The sequence below is a fragment of the Gallinula chloropus genome (genome assembly GCF_964237585.1).
Source record: "Gallinula chloropus genome assembly, chromosome: 1".
In the NCBI taxonomy this organism is placed as follows: domain Eukaryota; kingdom Metazoa; phylum Chordata; class Aves; order Gruiformes; family Rallidae; genus Gallinula; species Gallinula chloropus.
In genome coordinates, this window is record NC_140085.1 from 118,842,671 (window position 1) to 118,865,330 (window position 22,660).

The 22,660-nt window shown below is 45.5% G+C and overlaps 1 protein-coding gene across 1 annotated transcript in view; it reads left to right on the forward strand.

Annotated features, from left to right (window-relative positions):
- SLC37A1 (solute carrier family 37 member 1) overlaps positions 1 to 21,197 on the forward strand; it is a gene marked incomplete at both ends in the record, with an annotated part of 41,532 nt that extends 20,335 nt beyond the window's left edge. The window contains 9 exons of the mRNA XM_084279395.1: positions 272 to 362; positions 1,768 to 1,830; positions 3,557 to 3,642; positions 4,216 to 4,264; positions 5,099 to 5,172; positions 6,592 to 6,670; positions 7,231 to 7,328; positions 10,246 to 10,298; positions 20,867 to 21,197. Coding sequence (XP_084135521.1) covers positions 272 to 362; positions 1,768 to 1,830; positions 3,557 to 3,642; positions 4,216 to 4,264; positions 5,099 to 5,172; positions 6,592 to 6,670; positions 7,231 to 7,328; positions 10,246 to 10,298; positions 20,867 to 21,197 — 924 coding nt within the window. The remainder of the gene's footprint in view (positions 1 to 271; positions 363 to 1,767; positions 1,831 to 3,556; positions 3,643 to 4,215; positions 4,265 to 5,098; positions 5,173 to 6,591; positions 6,671 to 7,230; positions 7,329 to 10,245; positions 10,299 to 20,866) is intronic.
- Positions 21,198 to 22,660: the final 1,463 nt, after the last annotated feature.

Sequence of the window (22,660 nt, forward strand, 5' to 3'; positions counted from 1 at the left end):
TCCCAAAGAACATCAAATCCTTCCTGTTCATTTTAGCATCCTCTCTTTGGTCGATTCAGTACAGCTAAGAGATGAGAAGACATGCAAGTAAAATACCACCATCTGCTCTGATTGTAAGCTGTGTGCTTTCATGGGAAAAATGCTTCTTGGGATATCTTGAGAGAAAAAGAGAAGTCTAAATGCTTCTTAGAAACCATTTTCATAATGATCTTAGAAAGTAAATAGCAGCCTCTATCAAGTTACTAACTTCCTATTTTCTTTATTCTCTTAGGGAGTCATAGAGTTCTCCCTTTGTCTCCTGTTTGCAAAGCTGGTGAGCTACACTTTCCTCTTCTGGCTTCCCCTCTATATCACAAATGTAGGTAAGTATCACCCTGAGGGGATGCAGAATTATGACTACAAAGTGTCTGGAAATAATAGCTTGAAATAAACACAAAAATAAACATTACTGCTTCTGAAATAAACTGTCTTTGCTACAGTAGCAGGAGAGTTGTAAGTCGCCAGCTAACATATTTCTCAGTTTTATGAATTCAGAATGATGAGAGGGGCATTTTCAAAAGAAACAGGAAAAAAAAAGCCTGGCTTAGCTGCAACAGTTCCAAGCATCAAAGCATCAACACTGTGTCTTGGGTTCTTGCAAACCAATCAAAAAGGTTTGCTTTCTAACGATGTTTTAATGTGATTGAAGTGCCTTGTTAAAAGGTAATCAAAAAAAATCTAGATGACCTTCAGTGCTACTTTTTGGTTTGTGCTGTGAAGTGCAGAGGAAGGAGTTCCAACTAGCCAGAGGAATTTGTGATCGTGGATCTTGTGAGCCATGATGTGACTCTTTAAACCCTCAGCTAACAAAAAGGTTGTGCTGGGCGAGTATGGCAATAACAGGCAGCAGATGAGGCTGAACACCCTTCCAAAACACAGAGCTGCAGAGCCTGTAGCTACAGGCTGTCATGTGTGGACTTCTGCAGGACTCAGTACCTTGAAAGCAGAGGTTACAGCACTGCCATCTGTGCTGTGGCAGGCAGTGGGGAGGTTGTGGTAGTGCCACTAACCCTGCTGTTTTAGCACATACTGATCTTCCAGAGACTTCTAAAAAATACCAGAGGGGTTTAGAAATTCAGCTGCTTTTGAAACTTCACAATTAGACAACATAATAGGACTGGGTTGCCCAACTTCCTTACGTACTTTTGGAAATCATGCCCTGTGGGGTATCAGTAACTACACGAGACTAAGTGTAAGTGTGTGCAAACCATGGAGTTAAGGAAGTCGCGCGCCCTTCACAGCCCCCAGGAACTGCACAGTGTGTGTGGTGTCAGGCAGGGTCACCAGACACAACCATTCTATTACTGGTTGTGTGGTGGAGGCCTCCAGGATGGGGCTCTGTAAGTGAGCCTCTCAACAGACACTAATCATGCTCTCAGAGCAAAGAGCCTCGTGAGCGTTCGCTAACTGTTTATGAATCTGGGACTGTCACAAATGGGAATGTTTCTAGTCCAGACTTCAACAGTCAGCAGCTCTGTTGCTTGGACTGTATCTGTAGTTAAAGTGGTAAAATTGGGAGACTGCAATGGCATTCAAAAGGCTGTATCCCTGCATACCCAGTTTCAATAGAGTCTTACTTGTCATACACAGTGACAGTTTATGGTAGCTTCTTGCTGTGAACAAATGATGCTGCTGTAAGGTGCCTTTACCCTGGCGTAACTGAACTGTGCTGAGATTCCTACGTTCTGTAGTCAGAAAATGAGACAAGTGTTTTTCTTCTGTCACTAGAGCATCTCGATGCCAAAAGAGCCGGGGACCTTTCTACACTGTTTGATGTGGGTGGTATTTTTGGTAAGTTTTATACATTAATATTGAATCCTTAATCAGACCAGTTTAGGAAAAGCTGTGGCTTGCACAGCGTGATTTTATTATTAATCCTTGCACCTTATATCTGGTGGAGAAAAATGGCAGTAAAGGGACTCAGTTGAGAGCTGGGTTGGTTGTTGAAAACCTAGGGAAATATCTTTAAATTGAACAACTCGGAGCCAGTGATGTTGTCCAGTACAGATTGTAATATAATCGAATCTTTTAGCACAGCCAGCTCTGGCCCATGAGTCTTGATCACATCACCTGTCAAAGTATCTTCCTTTTGTTGCTTTAACATAACAGAACTGTACCAGCTTGTACAGTTGGGTATTTTTTGTGGGCACAGGGTTGAATGGCCACAAGTGCTTTGGTGGTTTGTGTTTGGTTGGTTTTTTTCTTGATGCCTTATGTAACTGGTTTTGGTAAAATTGTAACAATAAGATCAAAACTATTCCTTTGTCATTTGTGGGGTGACCATTGAATACTTAATTTTTTAAGCCAGTGCAAACCTCACAATAAAATAAGCATCATCATCTTGATGACTGGCTCATTTGACACCCCCATATACACCCCCCCGGTACCCATCCCCTCTCCATCTCCCCCAGTTCTCTTATGGAAATAAGCCCTGGATCAGTCTACTGGAAAACAATGGTCATGATGGAGAAGCTTTGCAGGATCAAGAGCTTTGTAGACCCTGGTAGTTCAAGATGCAGGTGTCAGGGTGTGTTGCAGTTCCTGTTCTAGCCTTGTGTAGGGTGTGACTTCTGCTGTTTCTCACTGCTTATTTCATCCCAGGTAGCTAGAATCCAGAGTCAGTAGTTCCTCAGAGATGTGTGTGACTCTTTTCTGCATCATCTTACTCTGATGTGAGCACTGGCTTAACTGCACCAGTGCTGCTTGGACCTTTGGCATTTACATTTAAATTCAAATGAGATGTGAGCACTGGGAAGGGAGAGCCAGGCCCAGCAATATTTAGGAATCTCTTGAATCCAGACAATTTCTTTCCTTTCCCTCTCCCTGTACCAAGTTTCCTTTATATCAATTTGTCAGCTCCTTCCCTCAGGCTTTCCAGCCCCATCCTGCCACACACTCCAATCAGTGTACAGTCTTTGTAGTCATTTGCAAACACAAGAACTGGGGAAAATTAGACCCTGGAGTGACTACCTGGAGAGAAGAATACCACCTACTTCATTTGCCCCAAGATCTAGCATAGCTCACTTTCCCTGTTTGCAGTGTGGTGTGGACAGAGCACCAAGAGCCATGTCTACTGTTGCATGTGAGGAGTTGGGAGACCAGTGAGTAGCTGGGCACAGCTGGATTCCAGAATGCCAGCAGTGAGACTATGTGGCACTTGGTGAAAAGACTTTTTGCATTCAATAGCAGCAGAGCAGTGATTTGTAAAGATTTCTTCCATCTTTTCTGCCCCCCCCCCCCCCCCCTCCCCCCACCCTGTCATCTTGGATGCTTGGTTGGAATAAACAATGAGGAAGAAGATCTGTCTGCTTCTGATATCTTCTGAGTCAAGACCAGCTGGGTTAGTAAGGGGATTTCTAAGCATGAATTACATTGCTGGCCTCACGCTCCGTACTGCTGTGTGTAGCTGCACATTGAAAGCCCTGCCCTGTTTTTTTAATCTCTGCTGGGTTTCGTTAAGTATAACTGGTGTCTCTTGGGTAAAACATACACAGAGTGTCTTCCTCCCTTCTTTCAGGTGGAATCTTGGCAGGCCTGATTTCAGACAGGCTGGAGAAGAGGGCATCAACCTGTGGAATGATGTTACTGCTTGCAGCACCCACGGTAAGAATGTGCCCCTCTCTTACCTCTCTGGCTGACACTTTGACAGCATTCCTTAGGAAGTTCTGTGGACACCTTCTTCTAACTTGGCTGTAAGAGAGTCCAGGACGGGTTAAACCTGGCATGAAAAGTTGAGCCTGTGAGCAAGTGTAGACATCAGGGCAGCCCTTACGAAGTTAGCAACCAGGTCTGATGTGTTGATTGCTATGGGATTATGTGGCAAGTTTATCACTCTCCTGTAAAAGTTGATGTTCGGTTCTTAGCAGAGTTTTAGCTGCTCAAGGGCTAACATTTCTGTGCTGTGTCACAGCTGGAAATTTGAGAGTTTAAAATTGGGTGGTCTCATAACACAGGCCACCCTTCTGAAAGGACGTTCTGGGGCTTACAACCATATCTCTTACCCCCCTCCTCTCTCTAATTAGTCATTCTGCTGTAGTCTAAAAGGGTTAGAAAAGCCTGGAAGTAACTTTCACGTTATACCAGCTCAGGTATTTCGTAGTTAACATGGGGAAAACGGGCAGCCTAGGATGGGTCCATATGTTGGTATTCAACATGTTCCATTTTTCACCTTTACAGTTGTACATGTTCTCCGCAATCAGTAAAATGGGCCTTGAGGCTACTGTAGGTGAGCATTATTTTCTGACTGGCTTTCTGTGAACTTCTAATTTATGATCCTTTGCACTCTCCAGGGGTTTTTTGTTTGTTTGTTTTTTGTATTTACTAGGTTTTAATTTTATATTTTCCCTCGGAGGCGGAAGTATGGAAACAAATCCCCTAAACTTTGGCTTGCAGGCTTTCCACAAGGTTAGGAAGGAGGGGCTAGAAAATAGGTAAAGGATGGCATGAGAAGAGTGATTTAGTTAGTATCATTGGTCATCTTTGTAAACCTTGTTGAGTCAGCACAGGCTTCATTATATTCCCTGTGCCAAATGTCAGAGGTGTTTAAAGCCTACTTTTAGTACTTTTAACAGCAGCATTATCATTACTCTATAGACTGAATTCACTTGTGGCTTCCCATCTGTTACCTCAAAACAGCAGTTGGACCACAAGTGCTGACAGTGGTGTCTCTCTACCTGAGGGCCTCATTAAGTTGTAGGACCCTATGGTGCTTGGCGCTTTGTGAGCAGAGATGGGGGCTTGTGTGTGGATCCTGTGAGAATCCCCCACTTCTAGGATGGGTTTGGTCAGATTTCCCCTTTCTCTGACCGAGCAGGATCAGTAAGGGCCCTGGGAAGTGCCTTTTGACTCAGGCCCTTCTCCTGTCATATTTGTGAATCCACATCATGAAGTAAGCATTAAAAGCAGGTAGGAATGTTTCCCCCTTTCCCAATTCTGTAATGGGGCCAGGGAGCACAGGAAGAATTAAACCATTTGAGAGCCATAGGCTGTGATGACTCCTGTTGCAGTTGACTGTCTTTCAAGCAACTCACGTTTTCCATTTATGTCTGACTTACAACAGTGATGCTGCTTATCAGTGGTGCCCTGGTGAATGGCCCTTACGCGCTGATCACCACTGCTGTTTCTGCTGACTTGGTGAGTTTGGCTTCCTCTCTGCTTCCAGTGTTAGGAGCTTTGGCCTCCAGAGACAGCCCTTTGTCTTCTGCAGGGTAGGCAGTGAAGGGCCTGCAGAGGAATAGGGGGCTGGATAGGCAGTGCTGATCTCAGCCACTGAGTTAGTGTGTCAATCCAAGTGAGTGTCGTGCTTGTGAGAGGCTTCTACGTTACTCTTGCCCGCTTAGGAGACAGCCCAAAGGTTGTGGATGGCAGCCCAAAGTGGACGTGAAGGATGCATACAAGGTCAAGTCTCGGTACAGGTGCCTTCTCCCCTTTTATACTTTGCATCTCTAAATGGGAAGGAGCTGTGTCTACGTCAGAGATGAGCTGGAGACTTAATTCCCATCAGTGGGGAAAGCTATACACAGCACTTGTGTCCATGCTGCCCTCTGCCCCTTCTTGTGCAGTTACACTGGTTGCCAGCACGTCCAACAAACAGGTCAGGCCGTCACAAATGTCATGTTTAAAGACTGACTCTGGTGCCTTTTGTTAGCTGGGTTTTGGAAGGTTGCTTTCAAAGGTCCTCATTCCTTCAGGCCCTGAGCAAGAGGCAATAAATATGCTAAATATAGGGAAAGGAGCAAGACAGAGATCTCCAGAAGTATTCTAGAGCCCTGTCCTTGGCCTGGAGGTCTTGGCAAGACAAGGCAGGCACCGTGCATTGCCCATTTTATCAGTAGCCTTGCTGAAGGGGTTGCTAGCTAGCAAGTGGGGCCTGACCTATCAGGATCCCTACCTGGCCCTTGTGAAGAGGGTTGCCACTGCCAGCCAGTTCCTAGGATGTCAGCAATCAAACATCTGACACCAGCAAATATAAATTGCTGTTTACTGGCTTCTGCTTGGTGTACTGGAGATAAAGGCCTGTCTGTCACAGCAGTTCTCTGAAGTATTATTCATTTTTTCTGCTTTCTGCTAAGTCCTTCCCTTTATCAGTTGTTTTATTCTGAAGACTTGGCTTCTAATGTTGGGACTGAAGAGCTTCTTTTAGCTCAAGAATTCTTTGATCTGATATCCATTCTGATCCAGTGCTCCTGTCATAGCAGGGAACTTTTTTTTTTTTTTTTTTTCCCCCTTTTGTTCTGCAGAGCTTTGCTGTAGTAGCAGGGGAAAAGAGGGCTGTGGAAACAGCCTTGCTGCACAATGCAAAGCTGAAGTGCACCCTTGTTGCTTGAATCCACAATGTGCAGGACAGAAAGCTTCTTTGCTCCTGTGGTTTAAATAACATGATTTAATAAAGGAGAATGCTTCTTTAGTAGCAATAAAAGGGTCTCTGAGCCAGGATATATAAGGCATCTTCACTGTGTACGTTGAATGGGGAGGGGGGTGAGTGAGAAGGCATTGTAAAGACTTTTTCAGAGTTCATCTCAGGATGGGTCTAAGCAGTTTTTGTCACTTCAGGGTACTCATAAAAGCCTGAAAGGGAATGCAAGAGCCTTGTCCACAGTGACAGCAATCATCGATGGAACAGGATCTGTAGGTAAGCCAGAGCTGTAAGGTAGCCTGTCTTAGCTGTGGTAGGTTAAAGCAAAGGATCTTTGAGAAACCAGGCTCTCCCCAGTTCACATTTTGCCAGGACTTGGTACAACTATGGACATGGGGAGTAGAGCAGACTTAACCTCTGACCTCTCTAGTGGTCCCATGCTGGAGGGAGGGAGGGAGTCTGGGGCAGACAGCAAAAGTAGGCGCCAGTGAGCTGGTTCTGAGGTCAGGGGTATTTTCTTCATGCCCTCCGCACTGGTATGGGGAAGGGGAAGTTGAGCAGGACTCACTGTGATACTGGCTGAGGGTTTTGTTGAGCCAGAAACAGGCATTTCTCAAACTTTGTAGTCCTCCCAACTTCCCATATTAGGTTTCCTGTCAGCCTGCTGTTGTTGGTAAATACCAACAGTGATGTTGGTGTTTCTGGGACCTTCTAATACGTAATCTAATAGTGAGTTAACCAGGTGGAGAAATTTATGTTCTAATCCAGGATACCTGTCTTTCAGCAGGGTAAATCTTAGGTTGCATCATTTTGATGATACCAATATTGTATTTCAGGTGCAGCTTTGGGGCCTCTCTTAGCAGGTCTCATTTCCCCATCTGGTTGGAACAACGTGTTCTACATGCTCATGGTGGCAGACGCGTGTGCCTTGCTAGTAAGTCTAAAAATGCTATTTATTGGGTATTGCTTTTCTGCTACACTACCTTAAAATGCAAATTTTCCCTCTGCAATTTCAGTGCCCCTTTTTGAGAAGAAACTTTCCAATTGTGTGGGAAATTTTCAATTAAAGAGCAGATTTGCTCATTGTGAAATTCTCATCTAATTTTAATCAAAAGCGCAGATAAGTTCTGATGCAGTTCAGTTCCCCAGCAGATACACATCTGTTAATTGCTGGCTGAGCAGATCACAGCCAGCATAATTGTGAGTAAACTTTCATGTGTAGATGCCTCAGATTCTACTCGTGGAAGAACTACTTCTGCTTTCTTTTAAAGCCTGCGTAGCGAAGCAGTAGCAAATGTTTCGCTGCATTGCTGTGTCACCATCATCACTGCAATAATAAAGCTTTAGAACATTAATACATCACATTTTCCATATGGGCCCTGAAACTGTACTAGGTTAGACACAAAATTGGCATCCTAACTTTTAATAGTAACCAGGAGTGGATGTTTAGGGGAAAGGAGTGCTACACACACAGTGGCTCAGTACAAAGCATGTCAGTTTTCCTTTTCTTCTCCTCTTTGAGATCATAGAATGTGTTGGGTTGGAAGGGACCTTTAAAGGTCATCTAGTCCAACCCCCCTGCAGTAAGCAGAGACACCTTTACCAGATCAGGTGGCCCAGAGCCCCATCATGCCTGACCTTGAGTATCTCCAGGGATAGGGCTTCCACTACCTCTCTGGGCAACCCATTCTGGTCATCTGTGACCCTCATATTGAAGAATTTTTTCCTAATATCCAACCTAAATCTACCTTTTTCTAGTTTAAAGCCATTACCCCTTGTCCTATTGCTACATGCCCTTGTGAGCACTTCTACAGCGTTCTTGTAGCCCCCCCTTCAGGCACTTTAGGGCTGCTATAAGGTCCCCTCAGAGCCTTCTCTTCTCCAGGCTGAACAACCCCAACTCTCTCAGCCTGTCCTCATAGGAGAGGTGCTCCAGCACTCCCATCTTTTTTTTGTGTAATCCTGTGTAATGCATAGGAAGATCTGAAAAGGTTTGTTGGTTGGGTTTTTTTTCTACTTCTGGTTTGCCCCACTTTTCCTTTAAAGACCAGAGAAGACAGAGATGAGGCAAGGCAAGCCTTGCTGTACCTTTGAAGTCATTCTTGTTGCGGCTGCCTGTAGGTTACCCTGTAGGTTATGTGTCTGTGCCTGCTACAGATTTCCCAGGCAGGTGTCTGTACTGGCTTTGTTCTCCAGCAGAGCAGAATGCTGCCATGACTGCCTGAGAGAGATCCTGAAGTGTCACTTGCTTATTCTCTCCTTTTGAAGCCCTGGGTAGAAGTGCTCCTGAGAAGGCAGGGTGACTGTGAAACACCTCAGAAATACTCCTTCCTCTGTACTGTCTGCACCCAACAAAGCCCTGTGTCTGCGTGGGATTGCACTGCAGAGGAGCTGGTGCTGAGTCTGTTAGAGCCCTCCCTACTGACACAAGAAAAGCAGAGTCTTGCTTTGAGTTAGGATTGAGGCTTCTTTCCTAAATTAAACCCAAAATTTTAAAGGGTTTTTTTCCATATTTAAGATGTGAAATCTCTGAAAATTAATTAAATAAAGTAAGCTTAATAGTAGAAGCATGTTCCCACAGGTAGTCGACAGCAACTCTCTAAATCCAGATTTTTGTTGCTTTCAGTATTGGGTATTCCATGTTGCAGAATGAGGTTTGGGAGAGAATTGTTGCTGTCCCAAGTAGATTTAAAGCTAAGCTCCTCTTTTCTTCTCTCTTTTCTTTTATAGTTAGTTATTAAAAACAAATGAAACTGCCTCATTTTTGTTTACAGCATCTATTAGAATGCCCTTGTAAAGCTCTGCTTTGTGAGAGGGTTGACTCTGCTGTCGTAATAAATCCTGGGTTTTGTAACTCTTGTTCTGAGTTCTGTCATGCTGAGCCACACGTGTATCTTTGAAACGTTAGGTTTAACTTCTGAACCCACCCATACTCCTAATAGTGAAGAAACTTGGTTTTCAGCAGTGAGACTCTAAGGATAAGGAAGCCTGCAACAGTGAGGAACCCTGGAGGTTCTAATTCTGCCTTTAAAATACGTGGCAATCAGCAGATTCTATTTGTAAATCGCTTCCTTGGCTACTATCTTGGTACACCTTCTAAAGTGCGCTTGAAAGGCCTGATCCTGGGCGCACAAGTAAACATCACCGGCTTCGCTCAGAAGCTTTTCACACACAGCGCTGTTTCTCAGAACAGCACCTAAAATAGGTGTGTGCTCCAGGATGTCTGTCTGCTGGTTTTCCTGAAGTCTTGGGTTCCCTCTGCTGGTTTCTGTACACATATGTTGATAAAGTAACATCAGAAAGCCATTCTGGTCTTTATGAAGAAATTGATCTTTCAGATTTCAAAAAGGAAATTATTTTCTTCATGCAAACTCCTCTTCCAAACGTTGGCTGAGCATCTGTAAATCATAGAATGGCATGGGTTGGAAGGGATCCCAAGGATCATAGAGCTCCAACTCCCCTGCCTCAGGCAGGGCCACCAACCTCCAGGCCTGGATCTACACAAGGCTGCCCAGGGCCCCATCCAACCTGGCCTTGAACACCTGCAGGGACGGGGCATCCACCACCTCTCTGGGCAGCCTGTTCCAGCACCTCACCACTCTCTCTGTAAAGAACTTTCCCCTAATATCTAATCTAAACCTTCCTTCCTTTAGCTTTAATCCATTCCCCCTTGTCCTGCCATTGTCTACACTTTTAAAAAGTTGATTTTTTTTTTTTTTTACTGAGTTGAGCATTACAGGGTAGTTTCGGATGAGGAACTGTTGAAATAACAGCGTTCCTCTTACCCTGAAACACTGTCTATTTGTCTGTCTGTATAGATGTTAACACAGATTCTGTGACTGTTTTTACAGTTCTTACTCCGTCTTATCCAGAAGGAACTCCGGTGTAACGCAGATCACACCCTGTAAGTGTTACGCTTGGCTGTTGCTCTTCGATGATAGTGCGAAAACACGTGACTGAGGCTCTGCCCCGTAATACTTCGGTGTTTGAAGGTTTCTGTATGACCATTTCTGACTCTTCTGCTTCCAAAGTGATCTCCTTTTGATGTTTTCAAATGATGAACATTTTTCTTTAGAACATCTTATTTTGATAAGCATCTGAAAACAGGCTTCTTTGCAGTCCTGCTAGTTACTGTTTTTTCCCAAATACATAATCTTCCTGGTTTTTTCATCATGGAGCATCTGGGTGGGGATAAGAAGCTACTTCATTGCTTGCTCTGTGGTTTTTAATAGCTTCAAATGTAACTTTTCCCAAAAGGTTTCCTTAAGGGAAAGGGTTACTCTGGTTTCACAGTGCTTTGAATTGAGGAAAAAAATACCCCAAACAATCCACTGACTCAATGGTGTTGCAGCTGCCTAATCAAATTCTAAATTGGGCCCATCAGCTGCAGTTCTGGAGAAGTCACATGGATGGGGAATAGAAAACAGCGTGGCAAGGGACGGGTCCTGCAGTTTGAAGTGAGTGGCTGTTGTACCTCACACCTGCCTGACCGCTGTTCTTTCCCCAGGTTTAAGGAGCACTGAGGTCAGAGCCCAGATTTGGAATGAGGACTGCCTAACTCGTCAGAGCTCTTCCCTGAGGAAAGAAACAAGTCATGGAATGCGTCATTCTATATTTAAGAGATGGGTGAAGAACTTTGCACGCTTACTGGAAGCAATGTGAGAAATGCAACTGGTAAATCCCTGAAGCTCTTATTTTTTGCACATGCATAAGTACCTCAGGATGGCAACTGTTCATCGGCCGGAGAGAGGAACTGTGGGAAGGCTGTAGCGGCACGCCTCACCTGAACCAAAGAGAAGTACCAAGTGCCTTTTTATTTCTTTTGATAGAATGTTTTAAATTAAAATGCTAAACTGCTTATTTTCCAAAAACCAAGTCAAAACTAGAGCAGAAGGAAGCTGAGACAGTAAGAGATGGTCCAGCAGTGAACTGTTCCAGCCTCAGTGAGCAAAGCGTGCATCCCATATGTCACCTTGCACACACAGAGGGCATCGCTTTATAGAGGACCATACCAGCTGGTTATTAAGATGCGCTGCTATTAGTATCCTGAAGCTGCTCAGACAATAATAACCTCAACTTATTATTAGTTTGTAACTACAGTGCTGCTTCTAATCCCAAGGATGACATCCAGCCTTTTGGTAGGTAATTGAAATGGAATTTACTGTTGGGGCGTACCACAGTTAGCGGTTTCCACAGGCTCTCTGGATGGATGCTAGTCCTCAATTAGGATTGTGTGGAAAAAGGAGTCCTAAGCAACAAAATGTAGATTATGGGTCAGAATTTTGGGGGGGGGGGAAGGGGGGGCGGACCTCTAATGATTTTCAGGGCATTATAAACTGATTGTGTGAGCGTTGTGTAATGGTTCTGCTGCTCCTCTCCTGAAGTGAGAAACTGTTCCTTTGGCTGGTAGAGGACTGTGAGCTGTCAGACTTCTGCACTGCAGGACTGGGCAGATGAGCTGCTTTAGTGCCCGCTGCCAGAGTGATCTCTATTGGGTGCTCTCTGGTTTCAGTGCTTGTGTGTGCACATGAAAGTCATCGTCAGACCAGAGCCTTAATAACCAGAAACCTTCCAAGTGGCTAATTTCAAGTGGCTCTGAATTTCAGGTTCGGAGCCAAAATATGTTTATATTGGAAAAGACAAATTACCTAGGTGATAGGTTGTAACAAGAGCATTTTGGTGACTGGTGTTACCCAAAAAATAGACTCTTTGGAACATATCATTTCTTTGTATAGCCGTCTCCTTTGCAAAACAGATGTTACTGTGATTATTTTATTTTTTTTTTTAAAGAGATGTACAATGTATAAAGGAATTTCTTTTTGTATGGGGTGTTTATACTTGGATCATGAAGGCTAGATAATTTAAACTGTGGGATATTCTTAACTATTTATTAAAGCTCTAGGCATATGTCTTGTTCTGAACTGTGCTCTAAGTTCTGTAAAACAATGCAGGAGTCTTTTTACATTCAATTTAAAATCAAAATCACTCTCTAAAATAGTCTGAAAAACATGGAGAGACGTTCTCATCGGCTGCTGGTGGTGTTCCACGTGTGGTGGCACAACACTTAATTTCCAGGCCTGTTTTGTAATTCTTCAGTCTTTGATCAGTTAATTTTCCTGCTTTGATTCAGCACGTGCTTTACTTTTGATTTGAACAGTGTAAGAATGTGTGTGTGTGTGGTTGGGGGGGGGGGGGGTTAGCTGTTTTGCTGAGTAGAGATACAGGGGAGAGACCTCAGTCCCACAATGACGTAAGGATGGTGCAGAAGTCCTTGCAAGTGAAAGTTCTACCTGGGCTCTGACCCTGCAGTTGCCTAGGTGGATGGTTAACATCACACATTTCGAGTGATCCCCATTGAGACCAGCAGGGATGCTCAAGATGTTCATTTGTAAACCTGTGCTGGGTTTGGAGTTGTTGTCGCGCTTAACGGCAGCCTCATTGTGCAGCAGGGTGACTTGACAGGACTTCCATCCCGGTCTCCGGGGCACCACCAGCCGGGCTGGCGACAGGGAATAACACCGGGACCCCACCGGGGCTGTACTGGAACAACTTCAGTGGGGAGGGAGGGAGAGTGGGACCTCTCTGGAGGAGGAGATTGTTGCCTTCCCCACAAAAAGGCAGGCAGAGCTACGTGCCAGTTCACTGAAACAGCTTTAAACTTGGCTGCGCTCAGGTTTGTGCGAGTCCGTTCCTCACGGGCTGAGGTCGTAGGTTAAAGTGCTTTCAGGTGTATTTAACAGTTACAGGTTGTAAAGATATTTAACTGTCTTTTGGGTTTTACGTGTTTTACTTGTTGGGGCGGCTGCTGCTGTTATTTATTTATTTATTTGACTGGCTTTTGCACTGTGGTGACTCTGGTGTGGGATGACGGCGGCGTTGGAGGCACCGGCCGAGCCCTCCCTTCCATCCATTGCAGGAGGGAGTTAGGACTCAGCGTGCCCACGTCTCCTTCCTTGCCAACATGCAGCATGTCCGTTCCTCCCAGCGACGGATTTGTTGGACGAAAATAAGAAGGTTTGCTTTTCTTTTTGAACAGCCTTAAAAGTCCTCCAGGTTTTAAGTAAACTGTGGGTTCTGTTTGTATGGGGTGTCAATATCCACTAATCTGGAAATGAGCAAAACTGACAATGTTTTGTGTGTAGAAGTGTGACCGGTAGAGCCACATTTAACTATGACTTCAGGGTTTGTGTGTTGTTTTTTAATGCTGGTTATTGTGATTGTTATTCATTTACCATCCTGTGTTGAATAAAAAATAGATTCTTCTTTAAGATGAGAAGTGTTGATTACTTTTACATCTCTGTGAAGAAACGCTTCATTTATTGGTTGGAAGGATAGATGTCCCTGCTGGGACAGTGCTCTTGTCTCTTGCGAGGGTAATGAAAATGGTTCATCAGAAGAACAAATTAGAAGCTTTAGTCTGAAAACAATACCCTTCTTAACTTGAGTATGTAATCATCCTTTGTTTTTTTCATTTTATGGGATTGTGGGTTGTACAACGTCAGTATTCCCAGTTACCTGCGTCAGGTGGGTGCATTCTGCCTCCTTAAGTTTAGTCTAGGAGGAAAGGATGACACTCACCAGGGTCAGGGACCAAGCCCAGCTCCTACAGCACAGTTTTAAGGTGATTTTTTTTCTTTCTGTTGTCTGCTTTGCTTGTCCTTCAATTTATATGGAATTGAAATTGAAAACCTTAATCTTTTCCATATCTAATCATCTTAAACACTTACTGTTTTGATTCTCTTACGATGGGGTTTGTGCACCTCTACCTGAGAGAAAATGTCCATACTTCAGATGTGCTGGGGAGAAACCACTTGGAAAAGGAAACAATTTCTGATTAGAAAAATGTGTAAAGGTGTCTGAGGGACTTGGGTGGAGTTTCTCATCAAAATATACTCAGGGTTAGGTAAATAACAGCTGGGCCATCTTTTAAAAGAAGGGGAGACCCATATCCAAGGTTCTACCCTGCGGGGTTCAAAGCCGGAGCCTCCAGTGGAGCACCAGCCCCCTCAGAGCTGTTGCAGTGTGTCCAGCAGTGGGGGTTTGTCTCTGCTGTGTGTCAGGAGGGTTTACAGGCTGGGAAGGAGATGAATAGGCAGTGAGGGAGGTGGTGGTGTATTCGCAAGGTGCTTCGAGACTCCTTTTGCCTCTTCAGTTGAACTGCTGACCTGCTCCACGCACTGGTGTGCTGCTCCTCTCTGTTTTGCCAGGTAGGACGTTCCAGAAGGGATTCTGCCGTCTACTGCGGGAGGTTATTGCATCTGTTTCTGGCATTATGCCCTTAGAGTAACAGTGTCAGTCCCTCCATGTGTGTCTGTGCCAGCCTCATGCTCCCTCAGGCTCCAGCTGACCTCATCATGTTGGTGCTTGGGAATCCAGTTCCCGCTGGCAGGTGTCTCCAGCAACTGATGTGCATGGGGGTTTACATGAGAAGTGCTGCTCAAAATTAGGTCGGTGTAAGGTGGCATAAATGAAACCAGAGGATGCTTAGAGCTGTTGGAGATGACCATTCTTCACGTGGAATTAATTTGGGGAAGACTCTTTGCAACCCCATCAAATGATGATGCCCAGACTGGTAACAGTGGTGGTGTTTGGTCTGAATGAAATGTTACAGCCTGTGTGTTGTATAGGAGGTGAGATTCGGTTACCTCGTGGTTTGTCCCAACCTCAGAGTCTATCTGGTATTACGTCCTGATTGCTGCACGACATCACTTTTGACTTAGAGCAAGCCTGTCTTCATTCTGCTTTATTCTCTACTAAACCAGCCAGGCGATGGTACAGACTTCCCCTGCCCTCCTCCTGCAGACTGCCGTGCCCAGGGAGGGGCTGCAGGGAGCTCTGGGGCTTTGGTAACCCTGAACTACATTTTCCTGCCGTGACAAGTTAAAAATTTGCCTGTCATCCTTAAAGCTGGGGAGGGGGAAGGAGAGGATTTAACTGCTGGTCATGTCCAGTGACCTTAATGTTGTGAAATACATTGTGCTGCCTCAGAATTTATTAAACTCTGTTATAAAATGTTGGGTTTTCCCCCTTTTTTTTTTTTTTTTTTTGTTTCCCTTCTTTTCATTAGTTGCCAGTTTTGAATAAGGAGAGAATTAGTTAAGGTTACCAGCTGATGCTTGGGGCTTATTTTTATTTTTCCCCTCTGTATTTCTCTTTTGGCTTACCCTTCCCCTGCAGTCAAACTTCCACAACTCTGAAATTATGAATACAAGAGCCAAGCTTTGTTTTTTAGGCATATTTCAGGGAACCTGCTCCTCTCCTGCAGCAGGAGATTAGCTGTCAAAAATGTGTCAGAAGTCTCTTTTGATGCTGCACTTTAACTAGAGTGTTCTAAGGATGTTTTCTTCACCTCCTGATGATGCTGGGGGTAGGGCTTCTCTCCTTCTCTTCCAAAAGCAGCTGACATATTTAACCCCCCTTGCCACAGTGACCCCTTTGGTAAACTGCATTTTATTGTCAGGCAGAGGAGGACACTGGAAACATTGAAGCGGTGTCAAAAGGCTGGTGGTGCAACAGGTAATCACAGGATTGGAAGGGACCTCAAGAGATCATTGGGTCCACTCAGATGGGATGGCAACAATACTTCCTTCCCAGTGGCTGATTACAGCCTTCACACCAAGCTTTTCCAGCTGTTCAGAATGGAAAGACACTTAAGCACTCCCCTCATGAAGGATTTGCCCAGCAGCTTCACGTAGCGAGGGGCTGCCTTTCGGGCTCGGAGCCGGCAAATGCGCCCTGTGCTGTGCGGAGAAGGCACGTGTGCGTATGCTCACTGAACGTCCCTGCTCCTGGCTGGTAAATGACTATCCAGATGTCAGCAAACAGAAATAGGTCTTTTTTTCTTTTCTTTTCTTCTCCTCCACCCCCGCAGGGTGTATCTGCATCTTGGTGAGGTTTTAAAACAGATGGGAGGAAAAAAGGCAAAGGGAAGAAAAGTAGCGTTAGCACAAGTCAGCAGAAGGCTGCAGTCAGGAGCTTCCACAGATTTCATCTGAAAAAGAGCAAGGGCCTTTTTGTATGAAAAACTGGCTACAGCTAAAGAAAGGAAGTTCAAAGAGAGGAAAGTGGTCCAATTTTGGAAACAAAAAGAGGACATCAAGTGGTGACACGTAATTACAATGCAGATTGTAATCGGGGTGCCACAGAAATGTGAATGTGGGATGGGGTGATAGTAAAATGCAAAGACAACAAAGCACAACAGACTGAGTTGACTGGGAAACTACAGAGAGGTGAAAATCTGGCATTGGGATTAAAAAGATGAGGAAGGGAAAAGCCACCTCATCCCAAAGGTCTTGTGTGACAGGCAGCGCTTGCAGACGGGAAGGTGAGGGCTGCTATCCCTGTCCCCCTCTGATGGCACCAGGCATGGCCTCAGGGTGTGCCTGGGAACTCCAAGAGATGTGCCCAAGCGCAGAAGAGAACTGCCCTGGCTCAATGTGGATCTGGTCAGCTGCTTGATCCTTTCTCCTGTGTTATTTAGGCGTACGAAACCTGCAGGATAAATATATCTTTGGCCTGAACAACCATCAGAGTTCATTTGAAGCTTGGCAGCTTTCTGCTCCCATGTATATCATTATTATACACACACACACACACACACACCCTTCCAGGAGCTAATTCATTGTGTGCTTGTAAGAAATGCCCGTCAAGGTTGGTCCTATCTCAGGGCTGCAGCCTCTGAGGGCTTCTGCAGGTCCTAGGGGAGCTTTCACAGGACTTGCAGCCAGAGGCGTTCAGCTGATGTTTCACTCTTCGTATAATCACAGAGTGGTTTGAGTTGGGAGGCACCTCAAAGCCCATCTAGTTCCAACCCCCTGCCATGGGCAGGGACACCCTCCACCAGACCAGGCTGCCCAAAGCCCCATGCAACCTGGCCTTGAACACTGCCAGGGAGAGGGCATCCACAGCTTCTCTGGGCAGCCTGTGCCAGGGCCTCACTGCCCTCACAGGGAAGGATTTCTTCCTAACACCTAATCTAAGTCTGCCCATTACCCCTCATCCTGTCACTGCATGCCCTGATAAGCAGTCCGTCTCCAGCTTTTCTGTAGGACCCCTTTAGGTGCTGGAAAGCTGCAGTTGGCATCAGCAAACTCCTTTGCTCATGTGAAGGCAGGCTGGACACAGGGTTGGATGAACAGTTAGTGGAGGGAGGCTGAAATTTCAGGTGTTCTTACCAGGCAAGGTGCAGGCCTGTGCCCGTGGACCCCAGTTCGGATTCCTTCCATCGTTTTCAGGTTATCACAGTTACTTGAATCTGGGTTTGGGGCTAGAGGTAGCACTTCAAAAATAAATGTCTCAAAACTTGAATTAATCTGATATTTTCAGTTATTTACCATCATGCTAATTGATTCTGCTGCTCTGATCGCATTTATAGTGTGTAAAACTTATTTCTCATATTTCCTCACCCCCAGAGGTCACTTACTTGCACAAGCCGGGCCCTGAGGTTTATCCCAGTATTGCAGGATGTGGATTTTATATGTGCTGGAAAATTGGCTTTTTCTGGCCTGACATCAATGACCAAGTTAATTTTTTTGTTAGTTTGTCTCACAAAAAGATTCACCTTGGCAAGGTGGCATCAGATGGAGGAACTGCATCAGAGCAGGGTGAGGTTAAGTGGCTTAACCCTTCCCCAACGGTGAGTGCTTTGGTAATTGTATCCCCTGGCTGCAGCAGAGATGTAATCCCTTTCCAGCCTTTCCTCCTGAGCGACCTTTTGCTAGTGTAGCCTGGCAGCAAGCATCTGGAGAATCCAAAGAATTTATTAAAGTCCGTGCTGGTTTGGGCACTGCAGGTTTCTTGGGGTTGTTTCTTTGGTTTTTTACTTTATCTGGTACCAAAATCCCCAACAGGTGGCCTGGATTTCTTGGACTATTCAGAAACCAGCAGCAGCTCTTGGCATTGAGGTCAGAGCTCAAAGTAGCAGCCTGAGTTCATATGCTAAACCAGGAGGGATACAGATGCATTTCTCTGTGTGTCTGTAATATATATATATATATATGTATATATTTGTATGTCTCTCTGCACATTTATACATATACATGTGCTGACATACACATATGCATGTGTATATGTATGTATATATACATATACATATATGTATACGTGTGTGCTTGTATGTGTATGTGTATGTATATGTATGTATACATACTATATATATATGCACACATATACATACACATATATAATCAACCTTGAGAAAAGAAGTCTAACAGGAAAGCTGATTAATGTTTATAAATACCTGAAGTGTGGGGCATGGGGGAATCAGCCAGCCCCTTTTCAGTGGTCTGTGGGGACAGGACAAGGGGCAATGGCTGCAAGTTGGAGCACAGGAAGTTCTGCACCAACATGCAGAAGAACTTTTTCACAGTGAGGGTGACAGAGCCCTGGGACAGGCTGCCCAGTGGGGTGTGGAGTCTCCCTCTCTGGAGATATTCAAGACCCATCTGGACGCCTATCTGAGTGATATGTGCTAGGGAGCTGCTTTGGCAGGGGGGTTGGACCCAATGATCTCTCGAGGTCCCTTCCAACCCCTACGATTCTGTGCTTCTGTGATATATACACATATACACACACATATCTGTATGTCCCTCTGCACGTGTATATGTATATATATGCAGAGAGACATACATATATCTGTATATGTGTGTATGTGCATATATATATATGTAGAGACATACACATATATACATATGTATATATGTATACATATATGTATATATGTACATATACACACACACACACACACACATATATATATACACATGCAGAGAGACATACACATAGCGGTTGCAGCCCGAATTGGGAACAAGCTGAAAGGGCTGGATTTCACCACTCAGCAGGTCAGGGGAGTCTAGCTCAAAAGAGAAATGACAGAATGACAGATAACTCCTGAATTCTCCCCTTCTAGTCTGTGTCATGCAAAGGGCAGTCAGCCCTTTGGCGGCCCAGTGTAGCTAAGTGACATACAGGCAAAATGTTTGGAAGGAGTAGTTTTCTCCTGAATCTGGTGCCAAGCGCAGTGATGTGATTTCTGCTGCTAGAGGACAGAGTATTGTATTTAAGTGTGAGTCACCCAATTTTGCTGCAGGCAGTTCTGAATCTATTCTTACATCGCTCTGATCAACTGGTAGGAAAGAGCCGAACGTGTATTGTTCCCTGGCAGAATCTGCAGGTTCGGTTTTACAGCGATAGGTGTAGCCACGGGATCCAATTTAGCCATCCCTGTTAGAAACCTTTATGAAGCTTCTTCCCCCTTTTCCTTTGGCTGCAGCTTTCCAGCAACACAAAAGGGTGTTATTAAAAAAGAGGTCACGAAAATTCATCAAAAGCCTATTCTCCCCCCCAAACAGAAGGAAGAGCTGAAACAGGATGCAGAGTCACCTGTGCTGAGGTGACCACCACCCCACTGGAGTGTGTGTGTGTGCATGCTGGCTCTTTGCTTTCCACTTGGCTGGGTTAGGAAGGGGGCATAGAAGTGAGAAAGTTCCCTCACTTTCTTGGCACCAAGGGGAATCTGCTCCCACAGCCAGGCCATGTGTCTGCTTGCAAAGCAGCACGATCGCTGAAGGCAGGGAGAAACAGCGAGAAACCTTCTGCCTTTTACATCAGCACTTCTCTGACGTGGGGTCACCAGCCCAGAGAGGCAAATCCAGGGTGCAGGCAGCAAAGCTTGCAAAGGTGTGGTTTAGGACCGATACCTGTAGAGCTTCATTGGACAGATTTAACTTCCCGTGTGCTTTGCTGCCAAGCAAATCCCCAAGCTCTAAACTTACCCTGGATTTCAGCAAATAATTTTTTGAGGAGGATGAAATCCCTCTCCAGAAAAGCACCCAGAAATGGTGACTAGATGGCATTCCCTGAACACCTGAAGTACAACTAACGCATCCTGTTCTCGGAACAATTTCCACCATCGTTTGAAGTTGTGAGCCCTCGGTAGGAAGGCTGCTGGTGATGTAAGTCATAGAGTGGCGGGGAAAACAAAGCTCCTGCGTTTGCCTGCTTGAAATCCTCTAATAAAATAATGCATCTGTCGAAGAAGCATCTAAATGTCATTAGTGTTTGTCATCAGAAAGGAAATGTTATTCCTAAGACCAGGCTGGTTCCTACGCACAGTTTTTCCAGCCTTCCCAGACCCATAAAAGCCATCAAAGTGGATGATCAGCAACTCTGATATGTTCACCTTATGTGTCCCTGCGAACATCCGGAGCTGCCTTCCCCCGTGGTTTTGCTGTCTCTCTTTTTTCAAGCATGGTCGATGTAACCCACAGAAATGGGTTCTGCTGAGAACAACAAACAAACAATCCCACGATGAACTGTCCCGATAGTCTTAACTTTTTAGGCCAAAACCTGGATCCAGTAAGCACTGGGGTGCTGCAGGACTTGCCAGCAAGCTGCAGACCCTGTGGTACGAGTCTGTGACTTTGTGAACTTCAGTTCAACTCGCCCAGAATCAAACCCTGGATCTTTCTGCAGTGCGCGGGCTCTGCCTGTGTGGGCACCCAGGCTGCCTGTGGCAGCTAATGCTCCCTGGGGAGTGCACTGGCTGCTGGGACGCCACGGGCAGGGCCCCTTCACAGACTCCTCCGTGGTGATGGATTTTGTGTCTCGGGAGGACTTGGCTGAGCTGAAGCCTCCTCACCTTTACGATACGCAGCAGAGACAGTTGCTGAAGCTGGAAGGCGCTCGAGCAATCGCATCAAGAGAAACACGTGGTGGACGCCTCCAGAGAGCAGCACCAGCACTGGAGAGAGACTGGACTCCGAAGCCATGGCAAACGGTGGCGACACTGCTCCCCGTCAGATGACACAGGGCAGGAGGAGAAGTGTGGAGCCCCTTTGGCCATGGTGGGTGAAGGCACTGGGACAGACAGCAGGGAGGGAGATGGTGGAAGAGCAGCAGGGGAAACAAAGAATAAAAGTGCAGGGAAAAGGTGTGGGGTGGGGAGAAGAGCTGGGCTCAACACTGTGCTGCATTTAATGGAGTGCTGCCAAGTTTTTACTTTATTTCTGTGTGTTTACTGTATTTCTGCATGTTGTTGACCTTTTCTTGTCTGAAAACTTGCTTGCTGCCTACAGGAAGCTTTTAGGCAGTGGTGAAGACCCAACAGTATGTTTCCATCAAACACTTGGGCAGAGGGAGAGATCCAAGGAGAGGAAAACCTTTGCATCCAGCATCCAGGTTGTGTGGAAGAAGCTGAAGGTGGGAGGATACGGATTTAAAAAAATATCTGGGTGAATCCAGAGAGATACATTCAAAGAAGAAGGAAAAACAAAAAAGAAACTAGGAGTAAGAGAATGAAAGACTGTGAAGGAGACGTGACTTTATCCTGTGTTGGAGTGTGTTGGGAGAGCATCCAGCTGCTAACAAAGTCCCTCTGGAAGAAGCTTCCTGCTAAAAGCCAGCAGTTGTCATGACAGGAGTCCTTGGGGATAGTTGCAAGGGTCATCACTGGTGATGGTCCCTGAACTGCTCTCCTCAATTTTGAGGCCAAATACAGGCTGACGAGCTAGCCAAAATGTGGTGGCGTTGGGTCCTTCCCTGTGCAGGAGCTGGGAAAAGAAGCACTGGCTTAAGCTTCTTTATTTACCTCTTGCAGTACCCTGGGCTTTAATGCTCACATCTCAAAACCAGCGTCGCCAGTCTCAGGGTCTGGGTGCCTCTGGCAACCTCTGAGAAAGTGGGGTGCAGGAAGGGGGCGGGGGGTTATGGGCTGAGACCCAGCACTGTGGTGAAAACATGGGCTGTGTAGGGCAAAATCAAATGGAGGATGGAGAAAGGGTAATGAAAAATATTTACAGAGAGAATAAAAAAGTCAGGGTTTGTGTGAGGCATTCCTTGCCCCCATAAGCTCCCTCCGTTTCATTTTCTGTTATACTTCAGTGCTGCCCTTTCTCCTGACTGTACCACTAATTCATGATGTTTTCCTCAGGAAATTGAATCATCTTATTGCACGACAATCTCTGTTCAATTTTGTTCTTTAATGAAAGTTTCTGGCCTTGCAAGTTGCAGAGGAAAGCTCATGTATGTGACCCAGCTGAACAGTCAGGATCAGAAAAGAGGAGAGGAGTTAAAAAAGAGGAGCCACAACCCTGTTATTTGAAAGCAGATGCTAACGACTTCTCATCCAAGCTTTTCAGCTTCTTTGGTCGGTGACCTATGGTTCTCAGAAACGTGATAACACTTGGAGACAGGCCTGTGATTCTGGGTAGCACTCAGAGAGTGCTAGCTAGACCTCAGTCTAGGTAGCACTACCAGGGAAAAGCATCA